This window comes from Podarcis vaucheri, assembly GCF_965113315.1.
Source record: "Podarcis vaucheri genome assembly, chromosome: 14".
In the NCBI taxonomy this organism is placed as follows: domain Eukaryota; kingdom Metazoa; phylum Chordata; class Lepidosauria; order Squamata; family Lacertidae; genus Podarcis; species Podarcis vaucheri.
Window position 1 is genome coordinate 11,195,615 of NC_138752.1, and position 14,060 is coordinate 11,209,674.

General features: G+C 43.8%; 1 protein-coding gene and 1 long non-coding RNA gene across 2 annotated transcripts; one reads left to right on the top strand and one right to left on the bottom strand.

Moving 5' to 3' along the window:
• Positions 1-160: 160 nt before the first annotated feature.
• On the top strand, positions 161-10,405 carry SENP8 (SUMO peptidase family member, NEDD8 specific). Its single transcript, XM_082198865.1, has 2 exons — positions 161-516; positions 8,034-10,405. Exon 2 carries the CDS (start codon positions 8,076-8,078, stop codon positions 8,709-8,711), a length of 636 nt encoding a protein of 211 aa, XP_082054991.1. The 5' UTR covers positions 161-516; positions 8,034-8,075; the 3' UTR covers positions 8,712-10,405.
• A 163-nt stretch (positions 10,406-10,568) lies between these two features.
• LOC309518626 lies at positions 10,569-13,021 on the bottom strand. The gene is made up of 2 exons (XR_014213569.1): positions 11,065-13,021; positions 10,569-10,694 (listed from the first exon to the last, which is right to left on the bottom strand). It is a non-coding gene; the product is annotated as an uncharacterized lncRNA (long non-coding RNA).
• Between the last annotated feature and the right edge of the window lie 1,039 nt (positions 13,022-14,060).

The window sequence follows — 14,060 nt, forward strand, 5'->3', positions numbered from 1 at the left end:
CGCGCACACACACGAAGGCACGCGCAAAGCCCGCCTCTCCAATCACGCCTCGTCTTCCCTCATCAATCCCCGCCCTTCGCTCTCTCTCGCCCGTTCTCTCTCGGGCCCCCCCTCCTCCGCCGAGCCGTGAGGAGAACACGCCCAAGTCGCGCGCGCACGAGCGAGCGAGGCTCGTTCTCCCTCCCCACAGCCGCGCCCCAGCCCAACCCGCTCGCTAAGCCCCGCCCACGCACCTCAAAGGCGGGCGAGGGAGGGGGCGCACGGGCGACAACAGCCGGAGCAGCTGCGCCTCCCACTCCCCCCCCTCACCACCACAGTCTGGGGGCACAGTGGTCCCGTATGTTAATGAGCTCCCCTTTCCCTTTGCCACTACCGCGCGGAAAGGGAGCGCGGGGAGGAAAGGGAAGGGGAAGTTGCTTTCCTGTTTGACAGCCCTTGGGTTGCTAAGCCCGCCGCGCTTTACGGCCGCCCGCAGCCACCGCGAGAGCGTCGTGAGGAGAATGAGGCCGGCGCCAGGTAAGGTCTTCTTCCTCCGTGAGGTGTGTCAGTGGGGAGGGACGTCGGCGCCGCCGCGTGTGGAGTTATCCTGCCTCTGGGGTAGAAATATTATGGAGGAGGACGAGAGAGAGAGAGCTGGTCGGCGGTGGGTCCCTTCCCCCCGCCGGCCTCTGGGCAGCGCTTCCCTCCGTCCCTCGGGGTCAGGGACCGTGGTCGGTGGTCGCAGGGGTGGCCTTTGGCTGCCAGAACTTGATCCCCTGGCCTCCAGGATGCTGGTTTCCAAAATGAAATAAAGTTTGACTTAATCATTCCAGAAACCTGCATGAATAGATTCATGTCCGCCAATAACGAAACTGTATTTTTAATGTTCATTACGTAGATATCAGTGCATAAGTAGTCGCAGCCAGTCTGCATTTCAATTGGATTTTGTGGTGGTGATGCTACCTAGTTGCTGCTGCTGCGATGCTTTAGCTTTGGTGCAGGCCATGTACCTAGGAATCGCTGTACCAGATCCAGTCAAAGGCCGCTTGACTCAACCTCCAGAGCGGTTTGCGAAAGATAAAGCAGTAAAATCAAGAAAACTTCATAACCCTACTTTAGAGCATACAAAAGTTAAAATGCTGAAACAGATTTAAAATTATCTCAACTTTCTAAGCATCTTGGTAGGCTTGGCTAAACAGGAACATTTTTTGCATGTGCAGAAAAGCATAGCCCTCTCCTGGTTGCGTTCCCAAACATTGGAGCTTCTGTATAGCTATCATTAGTAGCTCTTGACAGACTTATTCCCTTCATTAATTTGTTTAACTACCTCTAGTGGCAGTGATTTGTGTAATTTTTCATCATGTCCTTCCGTATTTGCATTTTTTTCTATAGGAAAAGGCCCCAAACATCGTGCTTGTTCCTAATAGGGGAGGTGCTCCAGCCCCTATATATTCTTTGTTATTTTCTGCACCTCTTGCAACTCAGTACATTTCTTAAATAAACTGAAGGTAACCTAAGAAGCCATGCTTAGGAGACATTAAAGAAAGTCACACATTATGGCCCATAATTGCATTTGGCAATGCACAAAAAAATGGAAGTAAAAACATATAATCAAGTTGGCCCACTTATGAAATTAGCAATGCAATCTTACACATTGCTCTCTAGTACATATAAATAGCATCACGTCCTTAGATATTAGCTTCTCCTCACACCTCTCTTTTTGTATTCCACTTCTATTAATTATTTCAGCAATTCCTTTCCATCTTCCCCTCTTTCCTAACCTATAATTATCTTAACACATTTCAACCTTATTTTTCCTTTAATACTCTATTAATCTATTTGTACTTAATTCCTTATAACCTTTCGACTAAAGCCATATCACTTCGTTCCAACATTCTTCTAGCATTCCTTAATTTTACAATATTTCTGTAAATAGTCTTTAAACTTTTTCCAGTCTTCTTCCACCGACTCTTCTCCCTGGTCTCGGATTCTGCCAGTCATTTCCGCCAATTCCATGTAGTCCATCAACTTCATCTGCCATTCTTCCCTGGTGGGTAAATCTTGTGTCTTCCAATACTTCGTGATGAGTATTCTTGCTGCTGTTGTTGCATACATAAAAAAAGTTCTATCCTTCTTTAGCACCAATTGGCCGACCATGCCCAGGAAAAAGGCCTCTGGTTTCTTAAGGAAGGTATATTTAAATACCTTTTTCATTTCATTATAAATCATCTCCCAGAATGTCTTAATCCTTGGGCACATCCACCAAAGGTGAAAGAATGTACCTTCAGTCTCATTACATTTCCAACATTTATTATCGGGCAAATGGTAAATTTTTTCAAGCTTAACTGGTTTCTCTTCAGATCGTATAAATCTTTCGTCTTTCACAGCTCAGTGTTTGAGACTAAGATTTGTTTGGAGAAGGTTCCAGGCTCAATTTTGGGTATCAACAATAAAATTTCTACCTTGCCATCATGTGAGGAACTTGCTGAGCCTAAAAAAAGCCCCTGGCATGCTTTCCCCCTTGCTAATTGTAGGCTCCATTTCCTCTCCGTTCTATAGCATATACCATATGCTTTGTCACATCTCCCAGGAAACTGAGTTGGTGTTTAACAAGGATTTTCTTTAGATGTGGGATTTATATGGTGAGTCACTGTCAAGAAGTTTCAAGTAACAGCTAATAGAACGAGCAGTGCTTCTTTGCTTTTGGGAACAAATGTATGCAAAAGACTGCCAGTTATGTGCTCTGGGAGAAAACTGAAAAACTACTGCATTGCTGTAAACATGAGTTTGCAGGTGTTTAAGCAAAAAACAGAATGCAGATTAATTCTGTAGCTGTGCAAGGCCTGGTGGTTAAATTTTGAAGTTTGTGGCCATTGGCCATCAGCATATCTTGTGGCGGGAAATTCTATAGGTTAACTATGTGCCGTGTGAAGTAGTACTTATTTTTCTTTAACAAAATATGCATAACACTTGATTGTAAGAAAACCTCTAAATGGTTTTCTTTCTTCCGTCTGACCTGAATCTCCTACCATGAGACAGAGAAGAACTATCTACATTTTCCATACCATGCATAATTTCACATCTCTAACATCCTTCGCACCTTTCTTCTGACCTAAAACCCCAAAAATATTCATTTCCTCATATGGGAATTGCTCCACCTCCCATTTTATCTTGGTTGCCTTTTTCTGCATCTTTCCCAGATCTACAATATCCTTTTCTGAGACGTAGTTGTATTGCATTACAATATTGGCAGTTTGGTTTTTTCTTCATTTCATAATAATCCCTAGGCTGGAATTAACCTTTTTCATATCTGCTGCACACTGGTGCATTTTTTTCTTTGGACTCTCCACCTGACCAAGATCCCTTTCCTGGCCAGTCATCACTAGCTCAGACTCCATCAGCATGTATGTGAAATTGGAGCTTTTTGACCCAGTATGTATCATTTTACACTTAACTTTATATTGAAACATATTTGCCACGTTATTGCCTATTCATCCAAATTGGAAAGATCCTTTAGGGGCAATCTGCAATCTCTTTTTATTTTTAAAATTCTGTTGTCAGCAAACTTGGCTACATTACTGATCATCCCTAATTCTAAGTCATTTATAAGCAAGTGTTAAAAGACAAAATCCCAGGAGTGATTCTTATTAATTTTTAATTTGTCAATAAGGTTTAGAAGTTCATGTATTTTGGCGTCACTATTTGCCTCAGTTCTTCAGCCTCCCGTCCTGCAAAAAGTCAGTTCAGGTATCTGCCCTTCATCCTCCACAAGATGTAGGGCAGGGGCAAATAATTCATTCAGGTTTTCTTCAATATCTTTATTCTCCTTCAGCACAACTTTTAAATTCCTTTTTGTCCAGCAGTCTAAGCACCTCACCAGAGTTTTTCCTGCTTCTGATGTATTTAACTAATTTTTATTGTTGGTGTTAATGATCTTAGCAATATAATTAATCAAATTCTATTTTTTGCATCCTTAATTACCTGCTTGCATTTTTGTGGGTGCATGTTTGTAGTTCAGTTTATTCTTCTAATTTGGGGAAGATTTCCATTTTCTGAAGGAAGTCTTCTTGCCTCTAATAACTTCCTTGACTTGACTTCTTCACCACACTTGACACAGGAATAGATTATAATGGCATTTCAAGGTTACTCGTACATTAGAAGAGATTGTAATCATAATCTTCTAGGATTCAATGCCAGACATTCCCTTTCAAATCGTCATGGAAAATGGTAGATTATTTAATTGTGAAGACTGGTAAGATTGATAATTGTTTCTTGGGGCCTGGCCCAAGACAACATATTTGCATCCATGGAAGACTTAATTGCTTTCATATTTCTATTTCTGGATCGTCACACATTGCTCAGTGTCCCTCATCAATTTTCACAGCCGAGACACACATAGCATTGATAATGCTTTTAAAAATGTGTGTAGTTTATCTTTCATTGGTATGTAGTGGCAAGCAGGCATCTCATCTTATTTATAATGAGCTCCACTCAGGTGGTCTGAAGGAGTGGAGGTGGTGGGGACGACAGCTAGATGTCAATAAGTTAGCCAGCATCCGAACACATTAGCTATTCCTTGCCTTGGCCCTGTCTTCCCACCAGTCAGTACTAAACCCCAGCGTTAAGTGAAGTCATGTGATCTGAACCACCTATGGAATCCCTGGTGGCTAAGGGTACAACGGGGTTTCTGCTGATGATTTTGAGTAGCTGCGCACAGCCACAGGGCGATCAAGTTGGTCTAAGAGCTCCAGCGGAGAGGCACAAGAGGAATTTTGGAGGATTAACTCTCAGCCATCTGCCTCTTTAACCCACCTGGTACTTGGGCTTGCAGTGGAGCCCATATCCCCACCTGCAAAGAGAGTTAAAGAACAGTGAGGTCAGCACCCCTTCTCTGAGATTGCTTTGGGTTGTTTTTCACCTGTGAATATATACTCCCAGCATTAAGAAAGATGATTGAGTAATCCACCAAGATCCTCCACAATTTTCAAGTGGTTGGGAGGGAGGAATTGAGAATAGATAGCCTTGTGTACAATTCTATAAGGCACAGCAGTTCAGGACTCCAGCAGTAGTTTCCAGTATTATCTGCTAGCAAACTCTGAGGATTACTCACATGTATTAAAAGATGTTTTTGCAGCCAAAGGATGATTCCATAAACATCAGAACCAGCCCTGCCTTTTTTCTTATTTTGAATCTCAAGGATGATTAAGAATAGAGCTGGCTGAGTGACAAGTTGTGTTAGGTAACTGTAACTGCTCCCCTTACATTTTATTATTATATGTTTGATAACGCTCAACTGGAATGATCAGTGCCTTGTGCATTGGTTGGTAAGACATTTCATTTTGACAAATGTGGAAAATTCTAGACACTTAAAAGAGTAAAAAAAAAAAATGGTTCCCTGGAGATATTCCCTCCCACTGGTATATGCATCCAGTTTGTTTCATGTACGGTATATCACTTTAGTTTCCTTGTTCAGATCTTAAAAGGATATTGCTTAATTTTTCACCTAACAAAGCTTGACAAGGTTCACTGGTTCATCTGAAGAAGTAGTGGGTAAATTTGACTTTTCTTTGTCCCATAATCATTTATACTGCAGTTAGAAGCGTCCCACTTCCTTCCTGATGAGTAAATAAACTAGCACATTTGATTTCATCCCTTCTGAATTGGGTGGGTGCTCCCTGGTTTGCACTGAGTCATGCCAGAGGGACAATGTTTGCAGTGTGCAGGCTGTGCTTTCAGAAGGCTGGACCAGATCCTGGGTGATAAAGAATTGATATTTACTGAACATGAAGCCTCAAATAATTTCACGGCTACATTAATTTTACCAGTAAGCCCTGCTGAACTCTACAAGTCTTTGATTTCAGGGCTAATCTGGGGCTGATTAGTACTAATTAAAAATATGCTTTCAAGTTCAGTTGCTGTTAGACCACCTGTCGTGGAGGACCCTGCATATCAGATTATTGTTTCCTACCTGACTTCTGCTTTCACTTCCTATTGCACTCTTGCCAGCCTTCCTCATAACGAGAGCACTCCAGAATCCCTTCCAGTTAATGTGGAAAGACAGTTCACTTTAGAGAAGCAGCGTGGGCATGTTGGATGCCACAGTTAATACGGAACTAGAAGTTATACTGGATACAGGACAGTTGCTAAAAACTGCAGCTATGTGTCCTGCACTCCTTAGGTACATTTACACATGGCAGCATGCCACCATTTCCTCATTCCTGCACCATACAACTGGCAGCTTTGGCAGGAACTGAAGAAATGGAGGAAAGGTATCTGTAAGCATGCATAAATTTTCTTGAGAGAAGACTCTGCATGGGGCTGTCATTTTCAGCAGCAGCCCCATGCCTGGCATAATGTCTAGTTGCAGCCTGAAGGCAAATCTTGAAAAAGTCTATTGAATAGAAGAGAAGGCGGTTGTGGAATTTTTCTCTCCTGCTGCCTAGTGGGTTTGTTAGAAGAAAGGCGGAAAGTTCTCTGGAATTGTTTTTAAATAAACCATGCATCATAAGTCCATCACTTGCCATGGTATATTCTATAGTGCCATGGGCTGCCCTCTTGTGTTTTAAAAATAATTTTTTATATTTAAAGGAGCCATCTTAATGATCAACTAAGTAGATGTGTTCTATTTAAGCAAGCTTTGGTATTTGAATCAGTGTGTCATCAACTATAGCATATCTTACTTCAGATCTAGTTGGTAAATTATGCCATAAAACTACTTACTTTAAAGTGGTTTGATACCTGTGACTTTTCCCCTGCTTTTGCCTTTTTGTCCATCTAGAGGAAGTGTACAGGTAGTGTCTCTGGTACTAGGCACAAAACATATACAGCCTTGCAGATTCTAGTATTGGCTTAAAAATAGAAGCTGCACCTCATCCCCTCCTGTGGACTGTAATAGGTTGTTACTGTTTATAGTGGTGTATTGTGGTACCTTACATAGTTCAGTAAAGGTAAAGGACCCCTGACAGTTAAGTCCAGTTGTGAACGACTCTGGGGTTATGGCGCTCATCTCGCTTTAAAGGCCGAGAGAACCTTTGTCTGCTTCTGCAGACACTTTTTCTGGGTCATGTGGCTAGCATGACTAAGCTGCTTCTGGTGAAACCAGAGCAGCGCACAGAAACGCCGTTTACCTTCCCGCCGGAGCAGTACCTATTTATCTACTTGCACTTTGACGTGCTTTCGAACTGCTAGGTTGGCAGGAGCTGGGACTGAGCAACGGGAGCTCACCCCGTCGTGGGGATTTGAACCGCCGACCTTCCAATTGGCAAGCCCAAGAGGCTCAGTGGTTTAGATCACAGTGCCACCCATGCCCCTACATAGTTTTACATGGCCTTATTTGCAATACTTAGGCTTGTTTCTTTGGTCTGTTATTCTGGTATATATTTTATTAAAGTTTATATTCCTCCTTTCCTCCAAAGAGCCTTAAGTGATATACATGTCCTTTTCTATCCTCACTACAACCCTGCAAGTTAGATTAGGCTGAAATATGGCAGCTGTAGGTGAACCTGTCCCTTTTATATTGGTTGTAGCTGAACAAATTGGTTCTCCTGTTTATGTTTATCAGTTACAAGCATCCACAAAAATGATGGTTGGAGAAAGAATCCCTGGTCTTTTAATAAGAAGGATGCCTAACAGCACATATCCAGTCCCACTTAAGCAGAAGTTTAGAGAAGGGAAGAAAGAGCAGAGTCTTCTGCTGTTTGTTCCTTCTCTGTACTCCAGTACAGTACCCTCAAGCTCCCAGAATTTGAGAGAGAGAGAGACAGGATCTTCCCTCACCTGTGCTCAGGTTTGAGCATGAAAAGGATTCTTCTCCCACTGTTTCTTACCTTTTCCCTACCTCAGGGAGACTAAATGCTGTTTCTTCCTCTTCTGCATGTGCCAGAAAACTTGGGGGGGGGGGTGTTTGGTGGTGATCATAATCACGTAGGGAGGCTAATAAGACCCTCAGCAGGTTAACTGGCACAATTCCATGACTGTGTTGGTAATCTTCAGCAACGAGGAGAGCCCAACCTATTTTAATAGTAATCTGTTCTTTTCACCCTTGATTATTTTAGGCGTTGGTATTTCTCTGGCTGCCGTGAGTCTGCCTGGATAGAATGGACCCTGTTGTCCTAAGTTACATGGACAGTTTGCTGAGACAATCAGATGTCTTGTTGCTGGATCCTCCCTGCTGGCTCAACGACCACATCATCGGGTTTGCCTTTGAGTACTTTGCCAGCGACCAGTTCCAAGACTTCTCCGATCAAGTGTGCTTCGTTGGCCCCGAGGTGGCTCAGTTCATCAAGTGCACGAGCAGCCAAGAGGAGCTGGCCCTATTTCTTGAGCCTTTGAACCTCCTCCACAAGAAAATAGTGTTCCTGGCCATCAACGACAACTCCAGCCAGGCTGCTGGCGGCACACACTGGAGCCTACTAGTTTACTTCCAAGACAAAAACCGCTTTGCTCACTATGATTCCCACACCAGGAGCAACTCTGCCCATGCCAGACGGGTAGCAGGGAATTTGGAGGTCTTTCTCGGCAAGAAAGGCAAAGTTGCCTTTGTAGAGGAGAAGGCCCCTGCCCAGCAGAATAGCTATGACTGTGGGATGTACGTAATCTGTAACACAGAAGCTCTGTGTCAGGAATTTTTCCGGGGACAGCAGGAGCCAGTGCTTCAGCTCCTTACTCCCTCCTACATAACAGGCAAGAGAGAAGAATGGAAGGAACTCATTGCTAAGCTGTCCCAGAAGTGACCTGCCAATCTCCAATTATTGTCGTTCTTGTCTTGCTCTCAGTGCCTGAGGGGAGGGAAGCTTGTACATAGGGTTTTCCCAACAGAAAGAATGTATTTACCTCTGTGTTTCTGCACTGCCTTATTCTGCTGCTGATCAGAATAGAGCTGAGTTGTAGGAAAGTTACATGTCTTCCCTGAAGTGTTGGGCAGTTCTGGCTTTGGCCATTTATCCCACCCCCTTCCAGTATCCCCCAAAATTCTCACAACACCCAAATTCTTTGTGTGTGATCAATTTTCAGTGATGTCAGTGACATTGTATATTTCTGCCTTTATTCAATTGTTTCAGCCATCTTTCAGAACTCATGCAGAAACCATCAGAAGTCAGATAAGATGTTATAATGGTACCAGCCATCTTGTTTCAGAACTCCCCAAAATATTGTTTCTGCTTTTCTGAATAAGGATTGTTGTATCAAATGTTTTGGCTACCTTGAGAAAACTGTACACATCAGTATGATGACAAAGAATTTCTATATTGTAAGCCTTGCTGGCAAGAAATACGGTAGTTTCTGCTGTTCAGTTTCTAGTAGTACTTCCTGCATCACTTTGATGTGTTTTAGCTGGACTTAGTTCCTAGAACTAAGGATTTCTGGATACACTTATGAAAACAGGAGGTCATGAGAGCAATTTTGTATTTATTAGGGGCATGGATTGGCTTTGATTTCCACTACAACAGCAAGTGCACAGCAACTTGCTTCATTCTGCTCTATGCCTTGTGGGGAGTAAGTTGGGAATCTGCAACTTAGAAAAGCAGCATACTGGTAACAAAAGGAAGCAGTGGATTCATTAGTCCTCTTGATGTGTCTCCTGCTTGCAGCTACTCTTCACCAGTAACAATAAGTGGGGTGGGAGAGGAACTATCCTCAGCTGCATATGAAACTCTTCTATTGCTGGGTAACACTGGATTGCTTCCTTCTGTGAAACATGCAGCTTTGCTTAAAAAAAATAAGTGGACCTATCCTGTTGGATAGCATACGCTGGTGGGTGGTGGAGCCCAAATGGCTGTATCGTTTGTTTTTCCTGCTAGCTTTTAATTTATTTTGTTATTTACCAAGGAATGATGCCTTAGCTGCATATCCTATTTCCTAATGCTGCACGAGGAAACACAGCAAACAAGTTCTTCAATTATTCAAGTGTGTGATGGCACTGTTGGGGCAGAAAAGCTTTAATCATTTTTTCATTGCACATGTGTAGAGAGGAGGCCTGATGACTTTTACTCTGTTTGGGAAAATCTGCAGCCAAAAATAATAAAGAGAACTGTCACTTCAAAGAGTTGTGTTCAGGTTTATCATGGGGGCTTTTGTTCTCGTAGCTCCCTTAAATAAGAAAGGGATGCGTAGGATACATACACAACAGGAAGGAGGAGGAAGAAGGTCTTGGAGCAAGCATCCCTAGAACAACTGCTCTGTGCATACCTGCTGTCAACCTGCTGTTGTGCCTGGCTAGAACAAAGTCATTAGACTCGAGCCCCTTCCATTTGTTTCTTGTTACCCCAAAAGAAAAGGAGCCTATCTAGCAGCCTGTCAAAATATTTGTGAAACGGTAATGTAACATAAAGAATTGAATCACAGTGAAAGCAAAGAGTATGATTCATTTTTGTAGTAGGGAGGATGTTCAGAACAAATTAAGACTTAATAAAAGTTTAATAAATAGCTATATGATCCTCCACATATCTGCTTTCTGCTTTGATTCCAGTTGCTGCTAATGGAATTATTTGGGATTGAAGAAGGGGCAGTAGGAGTTTAGCATCTAGGAAGGTAAGTACAGGTGATGGTGGTGGGATAAAACTTTCACAAGAAATAGCCAAGAAAGGTTTAGGTGACTTTGAGCTGTTTGTTTTGAAATGCTTGACGCAGCATGACATGATCCTGAGCACTGGGGAATATTCTTTTTCTCCCATCTCTCCCTTCATACTACGGAAGACTAGGAAACTTGCAATGCGGTCCTATGCACATTCGCTCAGAAGTAAAAGGTAAAGGTACCCCTGCCCGTACGGGCCAGTCTTGACAGACTCTGGGGTTGTGCGCCCATCTCACTCTATAGGCCGGGGGCCAGCGCTGTCCGGAGACTTCCGGGTCACGTGGCCAGCGTGACAAAGCTGCATCTGGTGAGCCAGCGCAGCACACGGAACGCCGTTTACCTTCCCGCTGGTAAGCGGTCCCTATTTATCTACTTGCACCCGGGGGTGCTTTCGAACTGCTAGGTTGGCAGGCGCTGGGACCGAGCAGCGGGAGCGCACCCCACCACGGGGATTCGAACCGCCGACCTTTCGATCGGCAAGCCCTAGGCGCTGAGGCTTTTACCCACAGCGCCACCCGCGTCCCTTCGCTCAGAAGTAGTTCTCACCATATTTGATGGAACTCTCTCCAAGGTAAATATGCCTAGAGAGGTTTAGTACAGTAGCCTTCAGGTGAAACTACTTCTCTTTATATATGGAGAAAAGCAAACAATTTCAAAATAGCAAGGGCGTCAACAAGTAGAAAGAGAAAGACAAACACTTTTTGTAAGATGGGAGCTGCTTATATACTGTTTGTCAGATAAGCCACAAAGGATGGTGTGATGTGGGTGGGGAGAGAGGGAAGCAGCGGTGCATCCAGTTAAGATTGCTCACTGCTTGCCATATGATGCCTTGCCAGTGGGAGCCTTCAGTGTTCAGAACTTAACCGTTTAAACAGATCAACAATGGAAAAAGTTGCTCAGGGAGGTTGTGGAAACGCTCAAAGAGGCTGCTAGAAAGGGAAGGTGTGAAAGCACCTCTCACATGTTTTAGACATGCAGCTGGCTTAAGGACTGTATATAGATATGGAAGGTATGAGCAATAATAGAAAGCCTCTATTCTGCCACTCAAGGTATCCATCTAATCTGGCTGTGTGCTACAGCCAGCCCTGTTTTGATAAAGGATAAACTTAGCTGACTAGTACATTGGGTTGCACCCAATTTGGTAGGTGTTCAAAAAACTTACAGGCCTCCTCTCTAAAGAGTGACATAATGGGAAAAACATATTTTCAAAGAACCTTTAATTTGAAAATCCCAAATTGTCTGTAGTTGGTATCTCATAGCAACCGTTATATGTGGCATGTGTCCTAAATACAGAAGAGGCAGTTTCAGTGCGGAATGAGTTGTTTTCCCATGTTTTTTTAAAAAAATCTTGCAGAGCAGCTTTTCAGGAAACTGGAGAAAGACGACTTGCACAGGGGAATAGAGGAAAAGCTAAGTCTTTCTACCCACATAAGTGAAACAACTTTGCTGTTTGGGAGTGTCAAAATCCCACTTGGCTTTCCAGCCGATACCTTGGCAAAACCTCTGGAGGCTTTCTGCTGACCTCTGATCTACACACCTTTCTTCCTCTGGAGTGGGACAGGGGGATGGGCATACCAGCAGGCTTATCTTTCAAAGTGTCATGTTGATCACGGAAAAATTTCACCCAGGAAACTGCTCAACCACTTTTCTTAACCCTTAGCCTATTCCACTTTTCATGAATGGATTGTTAAAGCCCAGTCTGTAAACACTGTAATCCATGCATTGTGTTTTTGATAGCCTTAAAAATCTATAGCATACTCGCAGTGCCAGAAAAACCTGCTGGACAGCTACTGGAGCGAAGGCCAAAGGCCTGCTCTTTTCTGGGTGCAGCCAGGGCCATCGCTAATGGAATATTGATGTAACAGCTGGGGAGAGGGAAAAGGATGGACAGGACCCTAACCATTGTGTTTCCTCCATTGAGAGGAAGGGCTGTGTTTTAATTAGATACTTATGTGGGTTTTTATGTTGCTCTTAGTGCAAAAAAAATAAAATAAATCAAGGCTGTATGCCTGGTTCTCCCCCCCCCCGCCCCCCACTTTTTCTTACAATAACCCTGTGAAGTAGATCAGGCCGAGATCAGGTAGGGACAGGGACAGGTTCAGCCAGTGAGCTGCACGAGTGAGCAGGGAGTTGAAGCACCCACACACCAGCTCTTAATCTGGTTTATTGATTAAGCCAGAGGTCTGCTCCACTAACCTCTTGCCCTGACTTGGTCACAGCAACTTTTTGAAATGGTAAAAGCGGATAGTTGTGCCATCTAACCAAACAGTACAGAAGATCATAGAGTTGGCTGCAGCTGTCGTTCTCTGTGCGCCTATGATACACGTGATTGCTGACAGTCTCAGGCGAAGTTCATAGATGCACTAAAACTTTATTGCTTGCCTTTTGAGAGTGTCTGTCAAGTCTCATTTAGATATCTTCACAATTCCTTATTTACATATGGATGTTTTGTGCATGTGCTGGTTCAAATACATCGAGGCCCTTTTCTGCTTTGTAGGATATGGAGAAGGACAACAATTCAGTGGTCAAGGACACACACTGCATGCAGAAAGCGAGTCTCCAGGGTGACAGGAGATGGGACAGGTTCTGGAAAGCCAGATCTCATCACAGTGGGCAATACCCGGAGAAACATTCTGACTTGGTATAACGCAGCAGCTGCCTCTGATCTGTGCATAAACCCGTTTTGATAGGACAGGGTAGATAAAGCAGCTAGAGCTGGAAAAGCCACAAAGAGGCTAAAGCACTTTTTCAGGTTGCGTGAAAAAGATACAAACCAAACTTATATTTCCCTGTGCTTGGACAATTTCTCACCACTACAGAAGACTTAACTATATGGAGAAGCTGGGGTGGTGGCAGGCTTGGGATAGGATGACACAGCCTCCATGCTAAAGAAGGCACTCATAATGAAGTGGGAAGTTATCACTTGCAGGAGACAGAGGGCAGGATCCAGAGAGAGTTGGTGAGGGGAAGGTAGAATCAATGGGTAACATTTTATAGATCTTGCTTATTTCACTGAAGCTCACCCAATTCCCACCGCCTCCGCAGGCATGTGTTTTTATTGTTTGAAGTTACTGCAAAGATAGTCGCTGCTGAATAAGCTGGGTGAGGTTGCAAAGTGTGTCTCATTGGCACTGCAGAAGGACAGCTCCTTCAGGAGAAAACCAGGGGCAGCTCAAATGGGACATGTTCTCCAGTTGTCACCCTAGCAAGCTACCTCTCTCTACTCTCCAGCACTGCTAATTCTTTAGGCAAACTGGACAGTAGAATGGAAACAACAAGGAAACAGCGTCTAGGCTGGGGAAGATAGCCTGGCTGTGATGTTCCCCCTTCAGGGTATCCCCCCCCCCTTTGCATGCACGTGGAGGATTTTACTGCCCTCTTGTGTACATAAGAATGATAAAACGCTTCCATTTAAGCATTTACTGCTGAACACCTCTAAGGAAAATAAACGGCTTGCTGTGCTCCCAATGGAAGTATCCTGATGTGGTCATTGACAGCAGCAAGAAGAACC